Source organism: Thamnophis sirtalis, unplaced genomic scaffold (genome assembly GCF_051295495.1).
Source record: "Thamnophis sirtalis isolate CommonGarterSnake01/CBP01778 unplaced genomic scaffold, rThaSir2_p1.2 scaffold_1, whole genome shotgun sequence".
Taxonomy (NCBI): Eukaryota; Metazoa; Chordata; class Lepidosauria; order Squamata; family Natricidae; genus Thamnophis; species Thamnophis sirtalis.
In genome coordinates, this window is record NW_028261381.1 from 42,659,130 (window position 1) to 42,674,401 (window position 15,272).

General features: G+C 44.1%; 1 protein-coding gene across 1 annotated transcript in view; it reads right to left on the reverse strand.

Moving 5' to 3' along the window:
* The window catches only part of THSD7B (thrombospondin type 1 domain containing 7B), a 442,486-nt gene that overhangs the window by 194,569 nt on the left and 232,645 nt on the right, over positions 1-15,272 (reverse strand). The window contains exon 11 of the mRNA XM_087710996.1: positions 14,778-14,881. Within this exon, the coding sequence (XP_087567122.1) occupies positions 14,778-14,881 (104 nt within the window). The remainder of the gene's footprint in view (positions 1-14,777; positions 14,882-15,272) is intronic.

The window sequence follows — 15,272 nt, forward strand, 5'->3', positions numbered from 1 at the left end:
GAACATATTAACCATGTCTAAACTCAGGCAAAATGTAGTTGCTAGAAAACATGCCAGGTCATAGCATGCTCTTGCTCTAGACCATTTTTTTTTTTAGAAAAGGGGAAATCCAATTTACAAGCAGCGGAGAAATGTATGAGTTTTGTTTGATCTCAATTATTAGCCATTAGCTCAGTACTGATTGGTTGAAAAATCTTCATTTCTTTCTATCCAAGAAGAAGACTCTCTTGGCAATTGCACTAGAATAGAATAAACATAATTTATAAACATATAATTCATGATTGAACAGTATAGCCCTTGATACTTCCTGAGTGTGATTCTTTGCTTCCAGATATTTTATTACCCAACTAGGTAACATCATCAGGGCCAATGGATGTAGGCTTTGCTTCCTGTTTATATATAGTATATATATAGGAAGGAAGGAACATGGCTGCCGAGCTCTTCGCTCCGGCGTTCAAATGAGAAAAAACTGCCAAAAAAGAAGATATCGTCTTAGGAGATCGAGCCAGAGACAGACCAGGAGACGGGCGATTTTTCGGGGGATCTGGTGCTGGCAGCGGACTGGAGAAAAATTGCTTCTCCAGGCTGCCTCGCACGAAAAACGCCGATGTCGTCCGGAGGTGCTCGGAAGACGCCGCGGCCCAGCTGATTTTAAAAAGACGTTCAAAGACGCCGCCCGGGTGCCGCTTGGAAGCTAGAGGGGAGATACGAAGCTGGAGAGGAGACACGAACGCTTGGAAGCTGGAGGGGGGATACGAAGCTGGAGAGGAGACACGAACGACTCTCGGAGGGCTGGTGCTGGCAGCGGACGGGAGAGAGAGTTTTACTCCCCCGAGGCTGCCTGCTACGAAGAACACCGACGCCATTTGAAGGTGCCCGGAAGACACCGCGACCCAGCTGATCTGGAGAGGCGTTGGGAGACACTGCCCGGGTGCCGCTTGAAAGCCGTTGCGGCCCATTTCGGCAGGAGACGCTGGGTAATTATCGCTGGGAGTACGGTTGGAGTCCGCTGCGACCCGGCTGACTTGAAGAGAGCCCTGACCCCCCCCCTCCTCTTGTGGGCTGAGAGAATTTCCCCCTCACCCCCCTTTTACCATTTCTTCATCTCGTCTGTGCTTTTGGTTGCTGTGGATTGTTTGACTATCTATTGCCCCAGGGAGAAGGCGGTTAGCCTGAGACAATACTGGGAGAGAATGGGAGGTGGTTTTTATCTGCTACGATTGCAACCCCACTCCTCTCCCCTTGGCTTGGCCTCCCCTGTTGGGGCATTCTTTCTCCCACTGGACCATTGCCATCACAGGCCCTTCTGCTGGTTGAGCTTGGACTCCCCTTGGAATGCGGCTATTGGACCTTTTGGACTGTATTATCATCTATTCCTTTACTTGTATTTTCATCTGCCACGGCCATTGTTGCCTGATGCCGCCTTGGACCTGTTCCTTCGGATAACATCATTGCTGGACGAGTGGGGGTACCTACAGTGTATAGGAGGCTCTCTCCTTTCCTTAACCACCTCAGATTTTTTTTTTTTTTTGGACTCTTCCAGAACTATTCGCACTTTATTCTAATTAACTTCTAGCGCAATTATAATTTCTTCCTTTCCTTTCATCTTTTTCTTCTTTCTTTGTATGGGTTATGTATGAGGTATGCTTGACATGAGTGAATGTCCCACTTTTTATGATTATATTGTTGTAAATTTGTGTTTTTAACTTTTTGCGTGGGGACTGTTTGCGGGAGTGCATGAGTGTGCGTGATTCGGAGGACCTGTCGGGAATTGCGGGGGCCACGGGGGTGGTTGAGGGGACCAGAGATACGGGAGAGGGTCGGGGTATTGCGGTCGTAACAGGGAGGGGCAGATACGGCGGGGACTTTAGGGCAGGCCATTACCGGGGAAGGAGGGTTCGCTACATTACAGAGATCCCTTCTTCCGGCCCTAGGAGTCCCACTCCAAGACCAGATGGCGCAAGTAGTCAGGACCCTGGTCTCAGGCTGTTGTCGCTAAATGCCAGGTCTGTTGTACATAAAGCACCTCTCGTCCGGGACTTACTTTTAGACGAGAGGGCAGACCTGGCATGTATTACTGAGACCTGGCTGGGCCCAGAGGGAGGAGTCCCCCTTGTAGAACTGTGCCCAGAAGGATTTCAGGTGCTACATCAGCCGAGAGCCCAGGGAAGGGGTGGAGGTGTGGCCGCTGTTATCCGGGAGTCGTTAGCTCCTCGTAGGGTCCCTGCTCCGGAGATTGTCGGGTGTGAGTCTTTGCTGTTAAAGTTGGACCTCAAGGGTCAAGTGGGTCTGCTGCTAACGTACCTGCCTCCCAACAGCGTTGCAGCAGCTCTCCCCTCGCTCCTCGAGTCGGTAGCCGAGCTGGCAATTGAGTTCCCTAGGTTGATGGTCCTGGGGGACTTTAATTTGCCGTCGCTCGGTGAAAACTCTGATGGGGCGCAGGAGTTCATGGCTTCCATGACAGCCATGGGCTTGACCCAAGTAATCCGAGGCCCAACCCATTCAGCGGGACACATGCTTGACCTTGTATTTCTCTCGGAGCAGTGGATGTGTGATCTTGGTCTGAGGGGGAGTGACATCATACCCCTGTCGTGGTCAGACCATTGCCTACTGAGGCTCGACTTCCGGAGGCCAAACCCCCACTGTAGGGAGGAGGAACCGACCAGGTGGTTCCGCCCCAGGCGTCTTATGGAGCCAGCAAGGTTCCAGACAGAGCTTGGGGTTATTCCTGACACTTTCGCCCACAGTCCGGCGGAGACTCTGGCTGCTGCGTGGCACTCGGCAGCGTCAGAGGCCCTCGACCGGATTGCGCCACTGCGGCTCCTCCGAGGCGGCGGATCCCGGAGACCTCCTTGGTTCACCGAGGAACTCCGGGAGATGAAGCGCCGGAGGAGATGCCTAGAGCACCGTTGGAGGTCCGATAAGTCCGCATCGAACCGAGCAATGGTAACCACCTGCACCAGGGAATATACTAGGGCACTTAGGGCAGCTAAAAGATCACATATAGCCTCCCTGGTCGCATCCGCTGAGTCCCGCCCAGCCGCCCTGTTTAGGATAACCCGCTCCCTATTGAACAGAAGGGAGACGGGGGAACCCTTGCAGGGCAGAGCTGAAGAATATGCCCAATTCTTAGCGGACAAAATTGCTCGGTTTCGGGCGGACTTGGACTCCACACCTGCAGTTCCAGCCGAGGCACAGGGGGACCAAGTAGAACAGCTCTGGGTTGAGTTTCAGGAAGTTACCCCCGGGGATGTGGACAAGGCCATGAGAGCTGTAAGTTCCTCCACCTGTGCTTTGGATCCGTGTCCCTCATGGCTGGTTTCTAACTGCAGTGAGGTGACACGAGGCTGGATCCAGGCGGTTGTAACCGCCTCCCTTCGGGAGGGGAACTTCCCCGCCGCACTGAAAGCGGCGGTGGTGAGACCCCTCCTGAAGAAACCATCCTTGGATCCAGCTGCCCTTAACAACTATCGCCCGGTCTCCAACCTCCCCTTTTTGGGGAAGGTTGTTGAGAAGGTGGTGGCCTTTCAGCTCCAACGGTCCTTGGAGGAAGCAAACTATCTAGACCCCTTCCAGTCAGGCTTCAGACCCGGTTACAGCACAGAAACCGCTTTGGTCGCATTGATGGATGATCTTTGGAGGGCCAGAGATGAAGGACATCCCTCCATCCTGGTCCTCCTTGACCTCTCAGCGGCTTTCGATACCATCGACCATGGTATCCTTCTGCGACGACTGCGGGAGGTGGGAGTGGGAGGCACCGTATTACGGTGGTTCTCCTCCTACCTCTCGGACAGGTCGCAGTCGGTGTTAGTGGGAGGGCAGAGATCGTCCCCAAGGCCCCTAAAATATGGGGTGCCGCAGGGTTCGGTCTTATCCCCCCTACTATTCAACATCTACATGAAACCGCTGGGGGAGATCATCCGCAGGCACGGGATCAGATACCATCAATATGCGGACGATACTCAATTGTATCTGTCCGCCCCGTGCCAAATCAATGAAGCGGTGGACGTGATGGACCGGGGGCTTGAAGCCGTTATGGACTGGATGAGGATTAACAAGCTTGTGCTCAACCCGGAAAAGACCGAGTGGCTGTTGTGTTTTCCTCCCAAAGATCTGACCAATAATCCAACACTCAGGCTGGGGGGTCAATTTTACACCCCTCAGAGAGGGTTCGCAACTTGGGAGTCCTCCTGGATCCACAGCTGTCATTCGACCACCATATAGCGGCTGTGACCAGGGGGGCATTCGCCCAGGTACGCCTGGTGCGCCAGTTGCGACCCTACCTGAATCGGGAGGCCCTCACAACAGTCACTCGGGCCCTTGTGACCTCTAGGCTGGAATACTGCAACGTGCTCTACATGGGGCTGCCCTTGAGGAGCATCCGGCGACTTCAGTTAGTGCAGAACGCAGCCGCGCGAGTGATTGCGGGTGTACCTCGATTCACCCGCATTACACCTATCCTCCGCGAGCTGCGCTGGCTACCTGTCGATCTCCGGATGCGCTTCAAGGTGCTATTGATCACCCATAAAGCCCTACATGGCAGTGGATCTGGATACTTGAGAGACCGCCTTCTGCCAATTACCTCCCTACGACCTATAAGATCTCATAGATTAGGCCTCCTCCGTATTCCATCGGCCAGCCGGTGTCGGCTGGCAACCACAAGGAGGAGGGCCTTCTCAGCAGTGGCCCCGACCCTTTGGAACGAGCTCCCCGTAGAGATTCGTACTCTCTCCACCGTCCAGGCCTTCCGCATAGCCTTGAAGAACTGGCTCGCCCGTCAGGCCTGGGGATAAGGACTGTTACCCCGCCCGAATGTAGTATGCATGTTGTTTGCTATTTTATTATGTGTTGTAATCTCAATGTTGTATTCCCCCCTCCCTTGGTTTTCTGTGAGCCGCCCTGAGTCCCCTCAGGGAAAAGGGCGGCCTACAAATACAAATAAAACCATATAATAAAAACCATATAATAGTAGCTGGCCCTGACAGAATTGGTGAGGGTGTGGTTTTCTCCTTGATAGATCCTTGATTAGATTATTTTTTCTGCTTCTCTTGTGTTAATTTGTTTACCTGGATTGGTTAATTGGTTTACCTGGAGAGGATGTGTTCTGGTCTTTTTGTTTCCTTCTAAGATTTGTTATCATCTCTTACCATTTGAATAGTATATAAATATGGTTTATCTCTATGTGTCTATTGATGACTGGTTTGCCTGAATGTCAAGCTTCCAAGAATTCCCTATTTGGCTTACAACAAAACAGTTTCAAATGTGAATGGGAAGTCATGCCAACAAATATCCTTCATAACATGGAAGAACCTTACACTCAAAATTTGTAATTATATGGAGAAGATTGTGGTTGTATCAGATCAGCTTCCTCTTTCAATTTATTTTTGCATACACACACACACACACACACACCTCTTAGACTCCATTAACTAAAAAAATAAAGCTATATGTACCAATATGTGGGAAAGAGTATAAACTCTAGAAATAGAACACAAAATCATGAAGGAGACTTGGGTATGTTCAATAGAGAAGTACATCAGTGGTGGGATCCCAAAAAAAATTCTACCAGTTCTGTAGGTGTGGCTTGGTGGCCGTGGCATGGCTTGATGGCCATGGCTTGATGGCCATGGCTTGATGGCCATGGCAGGGGAAGGATACTGTAAAATCTCCATTCCTTTCCTACTCTAGAGGAAGGATACTGCAAAATCCCCATTCCCTCCCGAAAACTAGGACTTGGGAGGCAGAGAATAGAGGGGGGCGGGGCCAGTCAGAGGTGGTATTTACGGTTCTCTGAACTATTCAAAATTTCTGCTAATGGTTCTCCAGAACTGGTCAGAATCTCATGAATACCACCTCTGAAGTACAGGCATTTCCTCACAGTGCAACATTTGAACATCAGTTTTTAACTAGGCAAAGATACTTGTGAAAAGTGCTACTTATGCCACAACATCAATGGAAAACTGTCTATTGAATGGAAGGTGGATACCCTTGAAGATAGCCCCCAAATTGGCTGGTTCCTTTCCCAGTCTCAACTAACATATTGGTCTTAATTTACAAAAGTTTCTTCCTATATGTTTTTATCACACCTTAATATTCCAAATGCAGCAACTTTGTCTTTTTAGCATTAGCCCCCAATTCTGGATAGCTTGTCTCAGTGATATACAGTATGACTGGTGCCAACTCCATTTTAATTCAATGTTCAATGTGAAGCAGAGGACTTTCATTATCTCAGACTTTTTAATCAATTGATATATGGTTGTTAAATATATATGCTACTCAGCAAATGTTTAATTCTTTGGGCTCCAGCTTTTATTATTTAGTCATTTTATCATTTTATTACACATTTTAAATTATTGTGTTGTATTGTGTGTTTTAATTATTCAGAATTTTAATTGACAATTTTAGTTGAAATCACCAGGAAGACTTGGCTTGGAAGGAGTGGCCACTGATAATGCAAAAATACAGATTTAAATGCAATAAGGTTACAAGGTGAGCAAGCGTAACTGATGAATAGCACATCTTAAAGTGTCTCTTTTGAAACTTATAGATGCAGAATCTTATCTTTTAGATTTTTTTACCTCATTCCAAATTAATGATGATGTATATTTCTGAATTCCAACTATAATATCTTCAGAGACACAGCCACTATTTGGAATTCTGGAATTCTTGGAGCATATTATTGGTACTTTCACAGTATGCCTTTAACGAGAAAGTTCCAAAATTGGCAAATATGGGTGTGGTCAAACACATGATATCAATTTATCAAAGGCAAACTGATAAAGATGTCCTCTGCCTAAGTCCTTCTTGTTTCTTATGTTGACTTTTAACATTTTATTTTTCTTTGGACAAAAGATAGGATTTTAAACAGCCATCATTTTACTTCCTAATAATACTATCTGAGTAGGGGAAGCCCTGGTAGCATTCTTCAAAATAAAGCATGATGCTGAAGCTGGCATTTTAATTAATTAACCTTTCAGGCAGACAGATTTTTTGTTCTCATGCAACAATTCCACTGATGTCAGTAAGAATATTTCAAAGCAATCAGAGGACTGAACTGACAGATTGCCTCGTACAGAGTACCTAATGGACTGGATTAAGTAGCTTCATTTTTATGCATAACATCTTTCCATTATAGGTAGATATCACAGTATTTATCTAGAAACCATTGTTTTAAAGAAGAGCAATTAACATTTATATACTGTGTGATTTATCCATCATAACATTATAGTCAAATCATCATGGTTCCATTTCTGTAGCTGAGATTTGAGTTATGCTATGATTTTTGAGGACTTGTCAAGTTTTAGTTCCCCTTATAAGATTTACCCATGTCTACACCTTGAGCATTATTTCATGCTGCAGAACTAAAGAATAGCTTGTAAACAAGCCTTAGATTTACATCAGGGACATTTTATAGCAATCCACTTCCAATTAATACATTTATCTACATGCATAATAAACATGAAAGAATAATTATAAAATTGGTATATAGCAATGACACACAGGGGAAATGTGTACCATAATCACAAAATAGTCCTAATGAACAAAATGTAAAATTACATTACCAGTACTCTTTAGAATTTGATAATACATTTGTTAATTTCAGCACTTAACAGAATGCCTAAATTACACACTGTAGTTTCATAGAACAATTTTGTGATGATTTATATGAATAAATAATAGCAATTACACAAAGTCCAAAGAAGCTAATTTAAAGCCTAAATGTATAGGAGTCTGTTTAAATAAGCACAATTCCCTTCAGTAGTGGAAAGTAGCACACATATTATTTGGGTCTTGTTACAATGTATTCAACCCATGGAGGAATATTCTATACTTCCACTTAAGTGAAATCCACTTACTTCTTCTATAAGGAATTTTAATTTAATTTAAAGCAGAGGGAGTATTAAGCATTTGAAGTGAAAAGAAGAGGCCAGAAAGCAAAGCAAAACATCACACTCTAGGGCCTAAATAGTTTTCTGCCTCCTTATGTTTTCAAAACTCCTATAATGTGCAAATAAGAATATGCATAATATTTAGCACAACATTAAACAACTGTGATGAGTAACACTAATTTATTTCTAATAATTGTATTAGCAGGGTGGCTTGATTTCATTTGCAATGAAAGCGGAGGGCAGCCTGCCCAGCTTCCAATACAAACAAACAACAGACAAACAAACAAACAAACAAACAGGCAGTGGTAAATACTCTGTTGGATGGAGACCAACATCTATGCTCCAAAAAGCTCCCAATGCATTAGATTAACTTGCCTGTGCTACCACAAATGTTGGAAGTGTTATCGTATAGAATGCACACACATTCATCTGCTGCTTAAAACTTTGATATTAAACCAGCAAAGAAACTGTCTTTCATCCCTCCTTAGAAAATGATTATTCTTTTCAGTTAACTTTTGTACCCTAGGCTTTCATAGAAAATAATAGCTCCCTTTTAAGTTAGAGATGTTTCCCTCCCCAAAAAAAAAACAAAACCCAATCTCTGGGATACAGTGTCAGTCATGATCAGGGAGATCCAAGGATCTATTCTAAACCAAGAAAGATCATTTGGTGACTAAGCCCAGTCACTTTCTCCTGTCTCATCTCAACCTATCACAAAGGGGGAGTATTGCAGGAAAAAAATGGTTGCAGGAGTGATAGGTACAACCTCTTGAGTTTTTGGGCTACGACTCTATTTTTGAGCTAGGATATAAATCCCGTATTAAATAAACAGAGTGGTATATTGGATAACATATTTTACACATGTATCTATATAGGTAGTACTAAAACTCTCATTGCCATGATGTTTAACTAGGGAAAATGGTGCATCATAAGACAACAATTTTGGAATCAAGATACTTCAAATAGGCCTGACCAATGCAGCACTTTGTACACACTTTTGTCACCCCACCATGTGACCTTCTTGACTTGCACCACCCCATGGACATAACTTGACCCACACAGCATTCCTATGTATTCTTGGGTATCATTTGCAACCTTGCTGCCTATCCCACATGGCATCTTGGGAGGAAGGGAGGGAAGGCAGGAAAGGAAGGAAGGAAGGAAATTATAGATTTTATCTTCCTAATGTACAATAGGTCTTAAATGCTTAATTAGCATTCTACTGCCCTAAATGTAGGTTTTTTTAAAAAAAATATGTCATGGCTATGGTATTTTTTCCCCAAAATCATCTATCATGAGAACCCAAAACAATTCTGAAGTTCTTTGTATGCCATATACCTACCCTGTGTGTGATTTCCACTAAAGTAAAAAAAGCATTGATTTATCAAATATAAATTGTTTATGTATTTTTCTCTCCAATAAATATCCATAACTACTCCTTTTTCAAAATAATCGCAAATCACAAAGGAAAAATGTTGAAACATCACATTGGAAAATTTAAGAGTATTTGTTTTGGGATTCTGTTGATTTTATTTTGAAGACAGCAAATCTGAAACCTTTAAGTCTTATTAGAGGGTTTAAAGTTTTCATAACGTATCTAGACAGCTTATATATCTATTGGGAAAACAAATCATCACCGACAAATCATATAGTAAATAGGAAGGGAAATATATCTGGGAATGATGTTTCAACACATGCAATCACCTTCATATTTCTGGAATCTAATTTTGGGTATAACTTTATTCTCTAGTTTTCAGCATTATCCTGAAGTATTTGTTTAGTTACACACTTTGTTATTCATACTTTTCTAGGTATCCTAGACTGTACTTTTGCTGCTGCTCATTGCAAAAACCAAAACTGTAACCATTGCCATCTAGATTACTGTGATGTGATTAACGTCCACTGTGATCCTCTTTCCTTACAATATTTTGTGTGAATGATAATTATCCTTTGCATGTATTTGCTGCTTTGTTGCTTGGCAGGAGCTCTTCCTGAGGTCCTAGGCCAGGAGGGATCTATGGCAATTTGCCATGGCCAACTTGCCACAGCCAACTTGCCATGGCCAACTTGCCGCTTGATAATTCACTGCAGGACATGAAATACACTAATATCAAAGAAATGGTGGAACTGAAGCATTAAAGAAAGTATGAGAAAGGAGGGACAGAATGAAATGTAAATGACAAAAATTAAAATATTTGTTTTAAATAATTAAATTGAGATTATTAAATTGTCCTGTGGCAAGTTGTCCGTGACAAGTTATTCCTCAGCAAGTTAGCCATGGCGAGTTGGCTGTGGCCATGACCCGACAAAAGCGCGCACGACAAAAGTGAGCCGACAAAACTGTATCGCTAAAACCGCTATGTTATCAACGTGCCGACAACAGCGCGTTGACAGAAGGGCGATTTACAAAAGCGCGTCGGCAGAAGGGTGATTTAAGTTAAGGTTAGGGTTAGATTTAGGGTTAGGGTTAGGGTTAGCATTACGTTTAGGGTTTGGGTTAGTGTTACGTTTAGAGTTAGGGTTAGGGTTAGGGTTAGTGTTATAACCCAGCAACAACCTGTGTTGCATTCTAATTGGTTGGTCAAGGCACAGCATCTGATTGGCTGGCCTCGTGACAGTTGGGCTTGACAGTTGCTTCTGGCTAGTATAAATACCCTGACAGTTGCAGGGAGAATCTTTGAATCGCTTGTCATCTGGTACTAATAAAGATCTGTCTTACATACATGGCTCCTGCGTGTCAATCCCTCACAACAACAACCCACACACACTCACATACAACGAGTTTACAATACTGGCGACGAGGATGGGATGGGATTGATATGCGATTCCCGCAGGAGCCAAACAACATCAGCCAACTAGTAAGGAGCCACAGGACAGCCAGAAGCCTGTCGCTGCCTCCGTTCTCCGGCCGTGCTGCCTGCGCCCACTGCGAGCCTTGCCGCCGTGCCTCAACTCCTGCCGAAGCCGCTCGTTGCAAGCCTTCGGCGCCTACAGGCCTCCAGGGCCTGCCTTCCTGCCTTCCTGCCTTCCTGCCTCCAGGGCACGAATTCCTCCCTGCGATGCCTCTGCAAGCATCTCAAAGCCCCTGTCTCCACTTCGCTGCCTCCAGGGCACGAATTTCTCCCCGCGATGCCTGCCTGACCAGGACAGAGAGAGAGGAAGGAGGAGGACTGAAGCGTGTCCCTGCCATCGTCTCCTGCCTTGCTTCCTCGGCCTCCTGGCCTCAGCTCCGCGCCTCAACGAAGGGAAAGGAGAAGCCTGCCTTCTCGGACTTCCGACGCCTCCTCGGCCTTCCGTCGTTCCCTGTCTTAGCTGCCTCCAGGGCCTGAAATCCTCCTGCCTGTCTCCTAAGATACCAACCTGCTTCCCACTCTGCTCGAGGCCTTCAACGAGCCTGGACTGGGGAATTCATTGGGCATGCGCAGGATTGTGAGGGAAAAATAGAAAAAATAAAAAATAAAAAAAAATGTAAAATTACTAAACTAATTGAAGCTACTAGCCCAGAATGTTCCTGGACAGAGTTGCTAAATTTCTACTTCTGTTTGAGTTGCTAAATTTCTACTTATGTTACAAAGTTAAGCATTACATTAAAGTGGTTACAAGTGGTTACAGTTATCAGGTTGACTGGGGGGAAGGAGAGAACACAATTGCAAATGGTAAAACTGGAAGAAAAAAATGTGAATGAATTGTACAACACAGAAGGGCAAATGTACAATGTACAATTGATTGGTTATTATACAAATAACTGGGGGGAAGGAGTGTTATAACCCAGCAACAACCTGTGTTGCATTCTAATTGGTTGGTCAAGGCACAGCATCTGATTGGCTGGCCTCGTGACAGTTGGGCTTGACAGTTGCTTCTGGCTAGTATAAATACCCTGACAGTTGCAGGGAGAATCTTTGAATCGCTTGTCATCTGGTACTAATAAAGATCTGTCTTACATACATGGCTCCTGCGTGTCAATCCCTCACAACAACAACCCACACACACTCACATACAACGAGTTTACAATAGTTAGGGTTAGGGTTAGGGTTAGGGTTAGCATTAGGTTTAGGTTTAGGGTTAGGTTTAGGTTTACAGCGCCCTTCTGTTGGCACGCTGTTGTCAGCGCGATTCAGTGCTCATTCGTCGGAGCGGTTCAGAACGCACGGTTTTGTCACCGCGGTTTAGTCGGGTGCGCTTTTGTCGGTGAACTGGCTGTGGCGAGTTGTCCCATTCTGGGCGAGGAGTTCTTAAATTGGAGACAATTGGGGCATATCCTGAGGATAATAGAGCAATTTGTGTTTGCTTGTTTCTGAGCTGAGGATTCGTTTTGGACTTCCAGTGTCAAAACAACAGTCTGGTTTTGAGAGGTTGGGAAGTAATGATATTATTTGAGACTGACGAAAAGAGGTACCGTAATCAGATAAAACAATTTAAGAGCTACAATCTTAGATCCTGCCAGGATATTGCTACTGAAATCCTCTCACCATTAGGTGCTTAGGAACTTCAAACTATGTGCCATGAGATCATGGGATCTTGGAAGTTGCAGGAGTTTGTGACCATAGAATTTCCATGGGCATCTCCAGGGAGAACAAAGAACAAAACAGACAATACAATGCTGTAACATAAACTCTGTTCTTTTTGTACTTGCATCAAGTTACACACAGGAACTGGGGAGAAGAGCAGAATTTGCACTTGAAATGTTTGTGTATGTTTTGCCATTTTAATGAAATCTTTCTTTGCTGTGGAAGAAAGATCTGGGCTTAGCCAAGTAATTTGGAGCTCATTTAATGGACATATGCTTCATTTAATCCTTGCTTCTGAGCAGCCAATATGTGAGCAGGATACAGAGGATATCAGACTGGCTGCATGGCCAGGAGCAGATCCTTCCTTGATCCAACTGTGGTTTTAAACAGCTTGGAATTTTCACAGCGTGGGTGAGCCTGTTAGAAGGATTAACCACAAGCAACCCATCAAACTAGATAAATTCTAATGGGCACCTGAATTTTTTCCCAGTGCTCTAGTGAGAAACTTGGTTGAATACAAGTTAGAGTATCAAGGAATGATATAGGAATTTGATTGGATAGCTCCCAAGCAGCTCATTCCTGCTGGCAAACCGTGGAACCCCCTTGGTTTTGCAAGGTCCTTAGAGGCATAACACCTTAGGAACATTGGTAGAACAAGTGAAAAATAGATCTAACAGGCACAGGTAAAAGTTCATGTTCAAGCTTTTACAGTGATGATGAAAGTGGCAAACTGGCAATTTTGCTGTTATTATGTTAATGGGTTGTCATTTATTCACAGTGACTCATTGATAACTAGGAATCAATGGGTTGAAGCCCTGACACTTAATCCGCAGAATCTGGAGAGATAGGCAGGACAGCAACTTTCATTGTAAAATGGGATTATTTCAGCCTGTGGAATCTGACACACCGTGTCAAGGTATTGTGTTAGCATTTTTCTTGCATCTGTAAGTGGCAGAAGGAATAAACTTGAGGAATATGATAATGCCACCAGGACACTGGTCAGATAAAAAGAAATCTTAGCCTGGGGCAGAAATATGATGAGCCGTAGTGGCAATTATGAGCTGTGGTGGCGCAGGGGTTAGAGTGCAGTACTGTAGGCTACTTCTGCTGACTGCTGGCTGCCTGCAACTTGGCAGTTCAAATCTCACCAAGGTCAAGGTTGACTCAGCATTCCATCCTTCCTAGGTGGGTAAAATGAGGATCCAAATTGTTGGAGGCAATATGCTGACTCTATGAACCACTTAAAGAGTGCTTTAAAGCACTGTAAAGTGGCATATAAATCTAAGTGCTATTGCTAAGTGCTATGAGTAAGTGGCATATAAATCTAAGTGCTATTGCTTAGTGCTATGAGTAAGGGAACCCTCTGTTCTGATCCTGGCTTCCTTAAAAACAAAAGCAAAGTCTTAGTCCTAACAAAATCTCTTTTATTTACACGTCTGTCAATTCCTTTCATTCAGAGTCGGCAAGGCTTATCAAACAGTCATTCAAAGGGAATGCTTATCTATACACACCTTATCCCATTAGGAGCACTGCCAGATTCTTAGCGTCCAAACACAGAGTAAAGCAAAACTTGGCACAGAGTTTCTCACAAACAGAACTTTCCAGACCGATGAACAAATTATTTCTTGCAAAATCCCACTCCCCGTTTGTTCCTCTTTTGTTTCCTATGGGAGGGGCCAATCACCTCCTTGGTGTGACTTTACTCTTGAGTCAACCCTGCTTCCTTAGTTGTTCTTGTCTTCTGGCAGCTCTGCGCATGCATGCAATGGGAAGAGGCTCCAGCTGTTCCTCTGCCTCGTTCCCTCTCTGCCTCCAACGCAGAGTCTTCCCCAGCCCTCAGGACTGGCCCCTGATCCTAACCAACCTCCTCACTGTCCAACTCTGCTGCCAGATTCACAGCCTTTCGACAGACCACAACACCCTCCCTCCAAAATAGTTTTCAGGAAGATAAAGGAAGGGATGGGTAAAGCACATTCAGACTTGCAAGATTCTTTAACTGTAGCATTATAATAAAATGAATATTACATCCATGACTTTGATTTCCTAGTCTGATCTGTCTCGAAAGGCTCTCAGCATCCTTCAGCTATATCCCACATCTTTCTTGCCACTTGTGTAACTGTGATTGAGGCCAAGATTTATCATGAGTAATATGTGAGTTATTAATCATAATAAGCCCCATTCAGAGTATTTTAATTACCCAAAGTGCATAATGTAATCCTTTGTTTCTGTCAGTTTTCTGTTTGTAGGTGACTGAAGGAGGCAGATCACTTTTAGCTAGTCTGAAATGATCTTGCAAAATACCATTCACATCTAGCAAAGAATTAGGTACCATAAGAAAATAGCTAATAAAGAGTAACAACAATTATTTATGAATTCTTACCTCTTGACTGCAAACCGGCCCCACATGCTTCATTGATTCCTAATACACCTTGCCTTACTGAATCAGGCACCAATAAGCATTGACCCCACTTGTGGACCTTCCAGCTGAAATAGCAAAGGAAGAAGAGTTATGATACATCAGATATTAGTTTGTTTTGTTGGTTCTAATTTCCCCTCTCCACAGAATTTAATTAGGGGGTACACCAATAACAACTTAGTTTACTCAGTTAGGGATATTGGTAGCCCTATTGTGTCACCTGATATGTCATGCCTTATTATGGCAATGGCTTGTGACATGATGCTTGAGAGTAACAGGGCATATGTCGGTCCACTAATTGTTTTAGCAATTCTTCCTAATTATTTAGAATAGAATTGATGAATAAACTTATCCACTTTAAATAAAATAATTTTAAAAAGTGCCAAAGACTGTTTCTTTGACGGCTTGATAGTATCTGGATTCAGGGCTTTAAAAAGAAGACATGAAATCAACAATGTT